A 12,951-nucleotide genomic window follows, 5' to 3' on the forward strand; every position below is an offset into this window, starting at 1 on the left:
TGTCTTTGGCTGATTGTGCCGCCACAATCTCTTCATTCTCCAATCCATTCATCATGAGGCTCCCTCAAATCTCGGCCTATGTTCCTTTCATAGAGAGGAAGATCTCACACTTTGAGAATGGTTCGTCAATCCCCTCATGAACGGTCATTCTTTTGAAATTGTCATTCTCCCATCCCTTCGTGATTTTCTTTCAAGAGGTTACTACAAGTCTCTACTTTGTGTTCGAGTGATAGAAAGGAAGATATTGTGGAATGTAGAAGAAAATTTCTACTGAGTTCTGACAGTAAAGGTTTCTACAAAGGTAGAGTTCTTACTCACATTTATTTTTTTCTTTTAATTCTTAATAAAATCAAAACAGTTACCAATGCTTCCACTATATGGATAAAGAGTTCATTCCGTTCATTCCATTTAATAATATCTATGAATGTCTATGATATTATGCAGACTCTTCCTTCTGTGGCTCTAACATTGCGAGCATTCCCTAGTTAAAGAGAAGGCCTAAGGGGTACGTATACGCCCCCTAGAGAATCCACATGTAGAGAACCACTACACATCCAATTTATGTCTTGACTAGAAAACAAAATTTAAGGTCATGATTACTTGTGTAATCATTGTCTGACTCTAATAGTAGCGTTACTTACTAAATATTTTTAAAAATACTTAAGACACGTGTTACTCTTATTTTTAAGATAAAGGTAAGGAACTTCTTATACAAATGACAGGGTGGCAATAGAGGCCGAAGGACCAAAGCTAGGATAGTTGCTTAAAATATTTCCAATGAACATTTTAGTTATTTAGGTGCGCAACCACACACCGACTCATGCGTGATTAATTCACGTGTGCACCTTTTTTTTTTTCTTTTAAATTTTCAAGTTCTACAATGCGAGTTCATTCCATGAACGTACTTGCATATGAATGTTAGAGGATCAAGATTTCTTTCGTTTTCATGAAATTGTGTTTTCATATATTTTTGTATAGAACTCTATTAAACTTGGATACTTCATCAAACCTAAAATGTTTTTAGAAATTCAACCAAATTTATTTAATTCAATTTCGTTAACTATGGAAAAAGATAAACGCATATAAAGTAAACATTTCTTGAATTGGTATTCTTAAACTATAGTTCTTACTATATTCTTGACCAATTCCAGCAATTGAAAGCCTCGATCAGCAGAGAATAACATTTTCAGAAACTTTTGTAAAGGATGCTCAGCCAAAAAAACTGTCTCTAAATTAATCTAAATAGTAACTCATAAGTTACCTGTTTGAGTTAAATATGGGAAAAGACCAAAAATGCCCCTTTAGCTTTAATCATTGACGTTGATTTTTCTTTTTTCTCACTTTTTTTAGTTTATATATTTCTTGAATTCTTGACCTTACTTTAAGAATTTTACTCTTCTATTGCATCATGAAATTTAACACTTAAGATCTTGAATTTAAAAAGAAAAGTTAGAAAAAAATCATACCTTCCTAACTCGAAACTTACCATCCTTGAAGAATGGTCATGATATGTTCAAAAAAAAGTGAAGACAATTATTTTAAAGTTATGATGAATTGCGATTATTATTACTTGTTATTTTAACTCTATAATAAATTACGATTATTATTGTTGTTATTATATAGCTTTTAAGTACGTATCTATGTTTTCATAATCATGATGATAATGGACCATTTTGAAGTAGGTATGTGCCCTTAACCTAGAAGAGGTGGTGAAGCTTCCTCAACTTGAGCAACGCCCACTCTAATGGATGCATCAAGACAACCAATGAGAACTGTAAAGCCTCCCTTTTGCTTTTGCATTTTTCTTCGTATTTTATTGTACTTTCACCTTATATACGGTTATAGGTCTCTTCATTGTCACAATTTCGTATCATACTTAAATACTTGTTTGTTTATTATAGACTTCATGTATTTCAGGTTTGGTATTTAACCCACATTATTCTTTTACTTTTAAAAGTGTCTAGTTAGATGCAAAGACTAATTTAAAAACAAATTGATAAGTTCTAAAGTATATCAAGATTTATGTTTTTTTAATATATTTTAAATAGGGTGATCCAATCTATTGTGTGAGCATGCATAGATATCATCCTCAGTTCGTTGATATTGAAAAAGATCGGCATAGTCCAATTAATGGATTTTGGTTTAGTCATCTTACTTGGTGTCTTCCTAAGAGAGATCAAAGCGTTAGATCGTTCTATGGGACATACATACATATTACTAGTCATACCTTCCATAATTTTATACATAGCTTTCTTATGTTTCATAGGTATAGATTGTTCTTATTAACGTAGTTTACATGGCATGACACTTGGAGATTCATGCATTGTAGCATAATCATATCACAATGTAGCAAATAACACAACTTCTTTTGTAACATGGCAAAACATATATATCATGAGTACACATCATTCAATCAAGTCAACCGTAAGACCAGTACTTAGTTGGCCTAAGCCAAAATCAATATGCTTCCTTAATGATAGCTTAAAGCTATCCTTGCAGTCTAATTTAATCTTAAACACTTTCCAAAGTGTGAAAAATGCCTCTCAATAAATAAAAAATGGCAGGAAAGAGTCTGAAATATATCAGACCCAAGCCATAAAACCAGCCTGGAAAGGGTTTGAAAATATCCAATGCGAGCCAGTACAGCCGACCTTTAAAGGATCTAAAAATATCAAACCCAAGTCGGATTGGTTAAGAGGTCGAGCTGGAGCTACAGAAAATGTATTATCAGACTGGCATTGAACCATTCAAGTGGAATGAAATAGAGCAATTGTTATGACTCGGTAAGCCAAGGGACCACCTTTTTATATTAGGGTCAAATTTCCCACTCCACATAGCATGAGAATAGAAAATGCATGTTTATTAAATGCATCCCTAGAAGGGAGGATGAGAAATTTGTGATTTTCTGACCCGGTGCTACATGGATGTTAACTCCCGGTTGAGCATGATTAAATTGTATGATGAAATTGTATGCTGGATTAAAGTGAATGTATGTTCAAATTATCTACGTTGACTTGATCGATAGGAATACATCTTTATTAAGCATGCATATATTTTTAGATCATGATTTTCTATGCATTAGGTGAACGATAGAATATCTCCCTAGTAAAGCATGCATGAATCAGAATAAGTTTAGAGCATTAGAACTAGAGTGATTATGTAAAGTCTTAGGCCAATATGTTGAGCACCCAAGGATTGTAAGCGGCGATCAAAGACCTAGGTGCATCCCGAGATTTGGCTTAGCTATAAGGAGCTAATCTTAAGCGGCTTGGAAATGTGAGATGTGACTTGTTCTAGGGCATCTATGGCACCCAAGGAGAACTATGAGAACTTATAAAATTGATGGTGACGTGAATAGAACTATTTGAGTTATCACTATGTGTATAGGATATAACCCGTATTTATAGGGAATGAGGGACTACATAAATAGGGACCTAAGACTCACTACTTTGTGTAGGGTATAACCCGTCTTGAGATGAGACCGAGGATTACATAAGTAGGTAACATGTTGAACTACTACTGTATGTACGATAATCAACCTTTAGAGGGGACGAAGGACTACATAAGTAGGTAACATGACGAATTACTATTGTATGTACGGTAACCCACCGTGAGAGGAGACGAGGGACTGCATAAGTAGATAAAACGAGGAATAGCTATTGTGTGTATAATAACCCGCCTTGAGAGGGGACGAGGGACTATATAGATAGCTAATTGAAGACATATTATTGTGTGTAAAACAAACCCACCGTGAGAGTGGAAAAGGGACTATATAAATAGTACATAGAGGAATTCCAATTATGTGGGGGAGAAAACTCACTCCGAGAGGAAATGAGGAACTACAAAATAGTTTAGTTTGGGATAGGCACGATGTAAAGGGAAGTAATAGTAAGGAATACCTCAGCTAGGCTCAAATTTTCTAGAGCTTTATGACAAACCGGTAAAAACTTATTAGTTTAAGGATGTGATGAAAGCCTACAAGTAGGCTACTTACGGAGTGTTTTTATACTCACTCCTTTCATTTTGTTTTTTAGGTATCGATCGAGGTGAGGAAGTGTTCGAGAGTTGCACTATCACAGAGGGCTGTCGACCTTGGGCGTTAGTATTAATTTGGATTCTTTTTCTTTTAGGGTTGTTATATGTATTCTTTTGGTATCGTGCACCTGTTCCCCATTTGTAAATAACTAATATAGTACCTACATGGTATATTCTATGTTCCCCATTTGTAATTCAGTACCTACTTTGTATATTCTATTGATTTCGATTTTTATTTTCGTCCATTGTATTGTATGATTTTAAATTATGCAAATTTTATTGTATTTTTCTACATTTTCAAGGGTATGTTTTCCTTACTTTTGTTTTATTTATTTTTGTTTTCATCTTTTTGTTGCAGTCCGATTTCTCGAAACCTTGAAAATGAGTCATTATAATACTTCTCCTTTACGATTAGTAAGGTTGCATACCTTACGACATTTATGTTCGCCATGATCTTATGCGGGCCCTTTCCCTTTGTGGCGTCCGATAATCCATTAGCGAAAGCTAGCCCGACAAGTCAGGCTCAAAGATATGTATATAGCCCACCTAGTGGGTCTATATACGCGTGTGTGGGCTGTGTGTAGGGAATTACTACACATCCAACCTTGTAAAGATTGGAAAGCGGAGTTCAAAGCCAAGTCACGATATTGTTATGAAAAGATAGATCCCACCATATAATATGAGCGGTTCAGAAAGCCAATTCATTGTTTTCTGAACCGCTCATTGTTCAGAAAGCCAATTCATTGCTTTCTGAATAGCTCATTGTTCAGGAAGCAATGAATTTAAATGTATAATAAATTAAGATTATTATTGTTATTAATAATATTACTATTATTATTACTATTATAGCTATGTATTTATCCATCATTTCATAATCAATATTTAATTTGTAGTATGCATATTGCATTTAAATAATCTATACATTAGTTGGAAGAGCCTTAAATTATTACATTGTGACTTAAAAGTTGCACTATAAATGCATGTGCAAGAGGTGGTGAGGTGAAGCCTCCTCAACTAAAGCAATCCCACTCTAATGGATGCATCAAGAGAACCAAAGGGAATTGTGAAACAAATGTCATTTGGGAAGAGAAAATGGCCCAAGATAAACAAAAAATTTGTCTTTATTAGTTTCCTTATGCATTTTTTCTGTATTTTTGCACCGTTTCAAATTAATTTCGGTGCAATTTCGATTTGTATTGCTTTATATATTATTACAGGTCTTTTTGGGATCACTATTTCATATCATCGAAATCTTACCCATAAGAGTTTTAAAGTTCCCAAATGGCTTGAATATTTGTTTGCTTATTGTGGAGTTCATGCTCTTCAGGTTTAATAACTGATCAACTTTATTCTTCTAATATTATAACTCTCAAATTAGTTGGTTGATTAATTCTAAAGCATATCATGATTTTTGTTGATAGGATGATCCAATTTCTTGGGTGAGCACACATAGATATCATCATCAATACGTTGATACTGCAAAAGATCCACATAGTCCGATTAAAGGATTTTGGTTTAGTTACCTTACCTGGTATTTTCATAAGAGGGATCAAAGCGTTAGTGAAAATACTACCGATTTGGAGAAGCAAACATTCTATAGGTTTCTTCGCAAAACATATTTACTTCATCCCATTGCTCTTGCAGCCCTACTTTATAGCATTGGAGGCCCTCCATTCCTCATTTGGGGAATGGTAACATAAAACACCTTTGTCTTCCTTTGTTTATTTCCTTTGTCTTCCTTTGTTTATTTCCTTTTAGTTACAATTTTATTATATGTTATGATAATTTGATAAATAACTTTACAAAAAGATTTCAATTGGATCAAATAACACTTTCGATTATTTTACTTTTTTCCTTTCGATTTTTGGAAATTATATTTGTTTATAACCCAACCAACTTCAATAACTCAATTAAAGTAATACATATGTGATATGATTTTAAAAATTTTAAAAATAAATAAGCAATTTATTTTTATCATTAGTATTATGAATTATATGACATATTATTCTTTTTGTTCGACAGTGTGTGAGAATTGTAATGGTTTTACACATAACATTCTTAGTGAATTCAGTATGCCATATGTGGGGAAAGCAACCATGGAAAATAAACGACTTATCTAGAAACAATTGGTGCGTATCTTGTGCCCATCTTTGTAACAATACTCAAATGATCAAATTAATTATTGTATGAGTTTTTGTTTCATCATACATATGTACTTCAGTTATGATAAAAGTGTAAGATTGAATCATCGTCTTTTGGAATGATGATTAGTATTTTATTGATTACTTATAGGTAACTTTTGACTACGTATTAAAATTACTAACATATTTTATCAACTTACCTATTTAAATAACTTCTAACACAAAATATACAATATTATTATTTGCTAAAATATTATTTTTGTTTTATATTTATTAAGTAATCCATGTTTATATTAATAATAGAATTATATCTTTGCTGTTTATTTAAACTTTTATGGGTTTTATTTTCCATAGGTTGGTAAGTTTGGTTGCATTTGGAGAAGGTTGGCACAATAACCACCATGCCTTTGAATATTCAGCTAGGTTGGGCATTGAATGGTGGCAATATGATCCCGGTTGGTATGTTATTAGGGTTCTTGAAGCCATTGGAGTGGCTACTCATGTCAAATTGCCATCTCAAACCCATATGCAAAAGTTGGCCACTGATTAACTAAGAGAAGCCTTTCTTTAAGTGATGTATTACATGGAAATAATTATGCTTCTAAAAATAATGTGGAATAATGTGAAATAAAAGAAATGCCAATATAAATTGTTGCTACTATTCTAATTAATCTTTATGCAGTGAATTAACATGTTGGATGTATGATTATCTAACGACTCTAGATTTCTGTTAACCTAAAGTCATTATTGTCATCCTCTGTACTCTTATGTAGAATTAAATATTTAAAACTTCATCTTAAATTACTGTCATGGACTTACGTGTTCGAAAACATCTTAAAACAACGTAAAAGAAATAATAAATAAAATAATTAAAACACTAAAAGTAAAAACGTCATATACTATCCTAAGTCTAAGAAAATAAAATATTACTGTTCTATGCACTTGTCATGGTCTCTTCTTACAATGTTGCTGTCAAACGTATAGAGATGCCTGGTCTCAAATAATGCAAATACATGTTACTCATGATCTAAGGACCTATCTTAAAACTATCATAGGGTGACCTCTAGTCTGGATAAAATTGGATGTGTAGTACTTCCCTACACATGACCCACATGTGCAAGCGTAAACTCCCAGGTGGTTCGCATCCCCTGGACCCATCATAGTCGTGCTAGCTGTCCATAACGATGTCTAGAAGTTAGTAGACTATTGAATGTCATATGAGACATGATGATCATCAATATAGTGTATATTACCAATCCTTATAAGTACGGCTCGCCTACATGCTCCTATTCCTGATCACCCTAGCTACATGCTCCTCCTATTCGTGATCACCCGATGCTCCAAATCTCAACAAATTTTACAAATTAATCCTAATTCAAGTCAAAATTGGATCGAAAACCAACAAAAGTTGAAGGGAAGGAAAAACAACTCACTATGCACCTATCACATGCCTCACACTCCTTAATGCAACCACACACGGACTCATGCGTGATTAATTCACGTGTGCACCATATTCTTTTTTCTTTTGAATTTTCAAATTCTACTAACTCATGTATGAAACTTGCTTACATAGGAATGTCAAACAATTTTTTTAGAAATTCAAGATTTCCTTCTTTTTCATGAAATTCTTATGATTTTCGTATCTTTTTCTACAGAATTCTAGAATCCAACCAAATTTAATTTCATTCATTTGTTAACTTAAAATTTAAAAAGAAAAGTTATGAAAGTTCATACCCTTTCTAACTCAAATCTTACCATAGCATTTGTGTGGTAACATTAAGTTACGTCTTAAGAGAATGGCTACTACAATTGTACAATAGCTAGGATAGAGCGGTTAAAAAAAGTGAATTATTTTAAAGTTATAATGAATTACACGATCATAATGGACCATTTTCAAATAGGTATGTGCCCTTAACCTAGATAATAACTACGTACGCATGAGGTGGTGAAGCTTCCATAACTAGAGCAAGCCCACTCTAATGGATGCATCAAGACAACCAATGAGAATTGTGAAGCCTCCAATGTCTTTATATTTTTTTCGGATTGTCCTTTTACTTTGTTTTACCTTATATATTATTACCGGTCTCTTTGGCATCATACTTTCGTATCATCAAAATCTTTCACATAAAATTTTCAAAGTTGTTAAATGGNAATGGTTTTTTTTTTTTTTTTTTTTTTGACTTCATAAGTTTCAGAGTTGGTATTTAACACACCTTATTCATGTACTTTTACAAGTGGTTAAGTTAGACAAAAAAGACAATTTAAAAACAAATTGATTAGTTCAAAAGTATTTGAAGATTTATGTTTTTTTAATATTTTTTAAATAGGGTGATCCAATCTATTGAGTGAGCGCGCATAGATATCATCATCGGTTCTTTGACAATAAAAAAGACGAACAGTCCAATTAATGGATTTTGGTTTAGTCATCTTAGGTGAAAATTTTAGGTGAAAATTTTCGAGTCGTTACAACATTGCTGCAAGATGAATCATGATAGAAGACCTTTGACTATAGATGGAAAATCTGAAGAGGAATTTAGTTTTTCTTTTTGGGAGAAAAAAATGAGGAGAGAGATTTTGGTGGAGGGTGGAATTGATGACGTATGGATTTAAGAATTATAAATTTTAATGATATAAAATTAATTATAACGCAATTGAAAAATTCATTTTTACAAATTATTCGTATACGTCAAAAGTTTGTTTAACCACGGCAATTGAATATTTCACCAAGTATTCTTGATCCTTTAATAAACTATTTGCTAATCATCCAATCATAAACTACGTCTCTTTCGAATCATGGAAAGAAGAAGGGCTCATTCTTCAAGTCTTGAAATCAACACTTGAACTATTCATATACTTTTCTTTACCGGAAAAAAGTGAATTTCATCTAGTACATTTATGTTCACAACCCGTCACAAATGCAAATCAAAGGATAAATTTTCACGGTCAAGAGTACATAACTCAACCTGGATTAAAATCGAATCCCATATAATCATCTTGTAAAATATTAATCTTCTCAAATAACGAATTTCGAAAAGATTAAATATTTGTAGTTATTTTTATACATTCACAAGATTGATTATTCTTAATGGATGCTATGAATATAGCTATTTTATAAGCCATAAATGATATTACCAATTTGAAACTCACTAACACTAAAACTAAGGGGCCATAGGTTGGGTGGCGTAGGGTAAAATATTCAAACCCAACTCCTTAGATTGCTCCACCAACATGTTAGCTCTCCATTTAATAACTAATTCCCTCACATACAAGCTAGAACTCGAATGGCAATTCCAGCTAAAGAATTGAAATCCACGATATTAATGAATTTTGAGTTAACTCAACAAAGATCGAACCCGACATATGCAGGAGATCGGTGATTTTGATTCGTTTCTAAGAAGAACAATTCCTTCTTTGTTTCTTGTTTCCTTCTGTCTCCCCAAAATTTCAAGGATGGTTGGGAAGGAGTCCCACGTTGGCCAATTCTTGAAATGATCATGTATTTATAAATAAGAAATACATCTCTATTACTCTTAGGTCTTTTTGGAAAGTCCAAAGCAAAGCTACAAGAACTTAGTCTCTAATGGAAGAACCCAACTTATTAACTTTACTTTACCAACTCGTTAGCTCCACTTATAACCTAACTCATCAATCCAATCCAAACGCCCTCAAGCTATGTTAAAATTAATAGTGCAATATAATATAGTTGTTTTTTTAAAAAAAGTGAAAATAATTAGTTTAAATGTATAATAAATGATTATTATTATTGTTATTATATATAGCTATATATTGCACTTAAGCTATACATTTAATTGGAAGAGCCTTAAATTTTTACATTGAGACTTAAAAGTTGCACTATAAATATATATGCAAGAGGAGGTGGTGAATTGTGAAGCCTCCTCAACTAGAGCAACCCCACTTTAATGGATGCATCAAGAGACCCAGAGCGAATTGTGAAGCCTCCAATGTCATTTGGGAAGAGAAAATGGCCCAAGATAAACAAAAAATTTGTATTCATTCTCTTCTTTATGCATTTTTTCTGTATTTTTGCACCTTTTCAAGTTAATTTGGGGGCAATTTCGATTTGTTTTGCCTTATATCATATTACAGGTCTTTTTGGCCTCACTATTTCATATCATCGGAATCTTACACATAAAAGTTTCATACTTCCGAAATGGCTTGAATACTTGTTTGCATATTGTGGTGTTCATAGTTTTCAGGTTTGACAAACTTTATTCTCAAATTAAATGCATTCAAGATTGATTTTAAAAGCACGTTGATTAGTTCTAAATATTTGTTGATAGGGTGATCCAATCTATTGGGTGAGCACACATAGATATCATCATCAATATGTTGATACTCCAAAAGATCCACATAGTCCGATTAAAGGATTTTGGTATAGTCATCTTACTTGGTATCTTCACAAAAGGGATCGAAGCATTAATGAAATGATTCCGAAACGTCGAAAATGGGAAAATGCTACGGATTTGGAGAAGCAAACATTCTATAGGTTTCTTCACAAAACATATATATATCATCCAATTGCTCTTGCCGTCATACTTTATAGCATTGGAGGCGCTCCTTTCCTCATTTGGGGAATGGTATGAAAAAAACACCTCTTTCTTCATTTGTTTATTTCCTTTCAGTTACAATTTTATATGTTATGATAATTTGATGAATAACTTTACAAAAATACTTTCAATTTGATCAAATAACACGTCGGGTTATTTTACTTTTTAGCTCGATTTTTAGAAATTAAATTTGTTTATAACCTAAATATTACAAAGCTCAGAACTCAACTAAACGAATGTATATGAGATATGATTTTAAATGTTTTTAAAAATAAATAAAGTAGATATTGTGATTATTAGAAATATGAGGTATAAAATGTGACATTATTTTTTTTGTTCGACAGTGTGTGAGAATTGTAGTGGGTTTACATGCAACATTCTTGGTGAATTCAGTATGTCATATGTGGGGAAAGAAACCTTGGAAAACGAACGATTTATCAAGAAACAATTGGTATGTATCATTGTTAAGTAAAGGATTACCGAATCAATTTAGGGTTTGTATTTTTAATAAATTTTAAAAACAGTTCTCCTCGAAATTAAAAGAAAAATAGCCCCTTTAATTAAAATTTTTAAATTTAATCTCTTTCCATAAATCTTAAAAATGGTTTATATATTATTTTTGCCAAACAAAAGATGATCTCATTGTTCTTTCTTTCTATAAAATTTCAATACATTTTTACATAGTTCTCTTCATGAAATTTATTACTATTATTCCCAATTTAGATAAAACTTAAGTCTGAACATCTAAATTTAAATTTTACAATTGCTAAAATAGAATTATATTTTTCTATTTATCATAATCTTTTTTTTTTTTTTTTTTTTAATTCATAGGTGGATAAGTCTTCTTGTATTTGGAGAAGGTTGGCACAATAACCATCATGCTTTCGAGTACTCAGCTAGGTTGGGCATTGAATGGTGGGAATATGATCCTGGTTGGTATGTTATTAGGTTTCTTGAAGCCATTGGAGTGGCCACTCATGTCAAATTGCCATCTCAAACCCACATGCAAAAGTTGGCCAAACATTAACTAAAAGAACTCTCTCTTTGACTGATGCTTTGTATGGAAATAATTATGCTTCTAAAAATAATGTGGAATAAAATAAAATGCAAATATAAATTAGTTGCTATTATTATTATTATGGATCATGCATAGTACTATGCATGGAATATTTCTTTATTTAATTTTGTGTTCATATTCTAATTCATTATTTAAAAGGTAGAAAAGAAGTTATTAATTTGTGTATAATTTAACCGATTAAAAAATATACTTCTAAGTTTGAATTGCCAATACAATGAAATAAAGTAAATATAATTTTTAAAAAAACAAAAAAACCTTGAAGAGAACTTTTAAACCAAAGAAATAATGATATTAATTAGAAGGTATACTTCTTGGGTTTGTATACAATATTCATACTCGGATGATGCCTCCTTCTTTATCGTCAATCCTCTTATTATCGATTTATTTTCCTTTGTTTCTAAATGTTAGGTTATAGAGTCTGACACATATTTATAGCTTACTCAGTGATTATACATAATAAAACTATATATAGTAAATAGTTATATATAATAAATGATAATATTGGATACTCTAACAAATTATACAAAACTCAATAATAACCAGAATTACAAATCTAGCCATGATGAATATTCTAGAAATGTACTGGAAAACATTGGGAAACTCTAACCCTTAGCGTGGCAACCCGATTAAATTCTAGATTTTGTATTCAAATGCATCCTTTTGTTCATCTCCAAATAAAGAATTGTTTCGAAATTTCAAATCTGAAAATTTTGAGAAGATGCATCTTGCCGGCAACAAAATCTTGGAGATTGAAGGAGAGGGGATGTTGGAATAAAAACTCCCCCATAAAATCAATGAGCATTAAAGAATATTAGATATATTCATGATCTCAAGAATAACCTAATCTCTATTGGTCAGTTGGGTAGCACAGGATATACTATAGTGTTAATGTTTGATTAATCCACCGCACAATCTAGGTGTGAAAGTTATCTTATTTATAATCAAATAAATTACTACGATATGGAAATATCAATAAATTGAAAGATACTCATGGTAATAAGGCAAATATAGATATTTGCCCTATAATAAAATATCAAATATAATATATATGGTAAACTATAATTTATTACTAAATATCCTTAACACCCCACCGCAAGCTGAGCGTCAGATTTGAACGAACGTGAAGCTT

The 12,951-nt window shown here is 31.8% G+C and overlaps 2 protein-coding genes across 2 annotated transcripts; both read left to right on the plus strand.

The window, feature by feature from the left end:
- The first annotated feature begins 5,068 nt into the window (after nucleotides 1–5,068).
- LOC111791869 (palmitoyl-monogalactosyldiacylglycerol delta-7 desaturase, chloroplastic-like) lies at nucleotides 5,069–6,832 on the plus strand. Its single transcript, XM_023673371.1, has 4 exons — nucleotides 5,069–5,362; nucleotides 5,457–5,726; nucleotides 6,058–6,164; nucleotides 6,531–6,832. The coding sequence occupies exons 1-4, from the start codon at nucleotides 5,069–5,071 to the stop codon at nucleotides 6,724–6,726; spliced, it is 867 nt and encodes a 288-aa protein (XP_023529139.1). The 3' UTR covers nucleotides 6,727–6,832.
- A 3,232-nt stretch (nucleotides 6,833–10,064) lies between these two features.
- On the plus strand, nucleotides 10,065–11,871 carry LOC111791868 (palmitoyl-monogalactosyldiacylglycerol delta-7 desaturase, chloroplastic-like). Its single transcript, XM_023673370.1, has 4 exons — nucleotides 10,065–10,393; nucleotides 10,478–10,774; nucleotides 11,089–11,195; nucleotides 11,576–11,871. Exons 1-4 carry the CDS (start codon nucleotides 10,097–10,099, stop codon nucleotides 11,769–11,771), a joined length of 897 nt encoding a protein of 298 aa, XP_023529138.1. The 5' UTR covers nucleotides 10,065–10,096; the 3' UTR covers nucleotides 11,772–11,871.
- Nucleotides 11,872–12,951: the final 1,080 nt, after the last annotated feature.

The sequence above is a fragment of the Cucurbita pepo genome, chromosome LG03 (genome assembly GCF_002806865.2).
Source record: "Cucurbita pepo subsp. pepo cultivar mu-cu-16 chromosome LG03, ASM280686v2, whole genome shotgun sequence".
Classification (NCBI taxonomy): domain Eukaryota; kingdom Viridiplantae; phylum Streptophyta; class Magnoliopsida; order Cucurbitales; family Cucurbitaceae; genus Cucurbita; species Cucurbita pepo.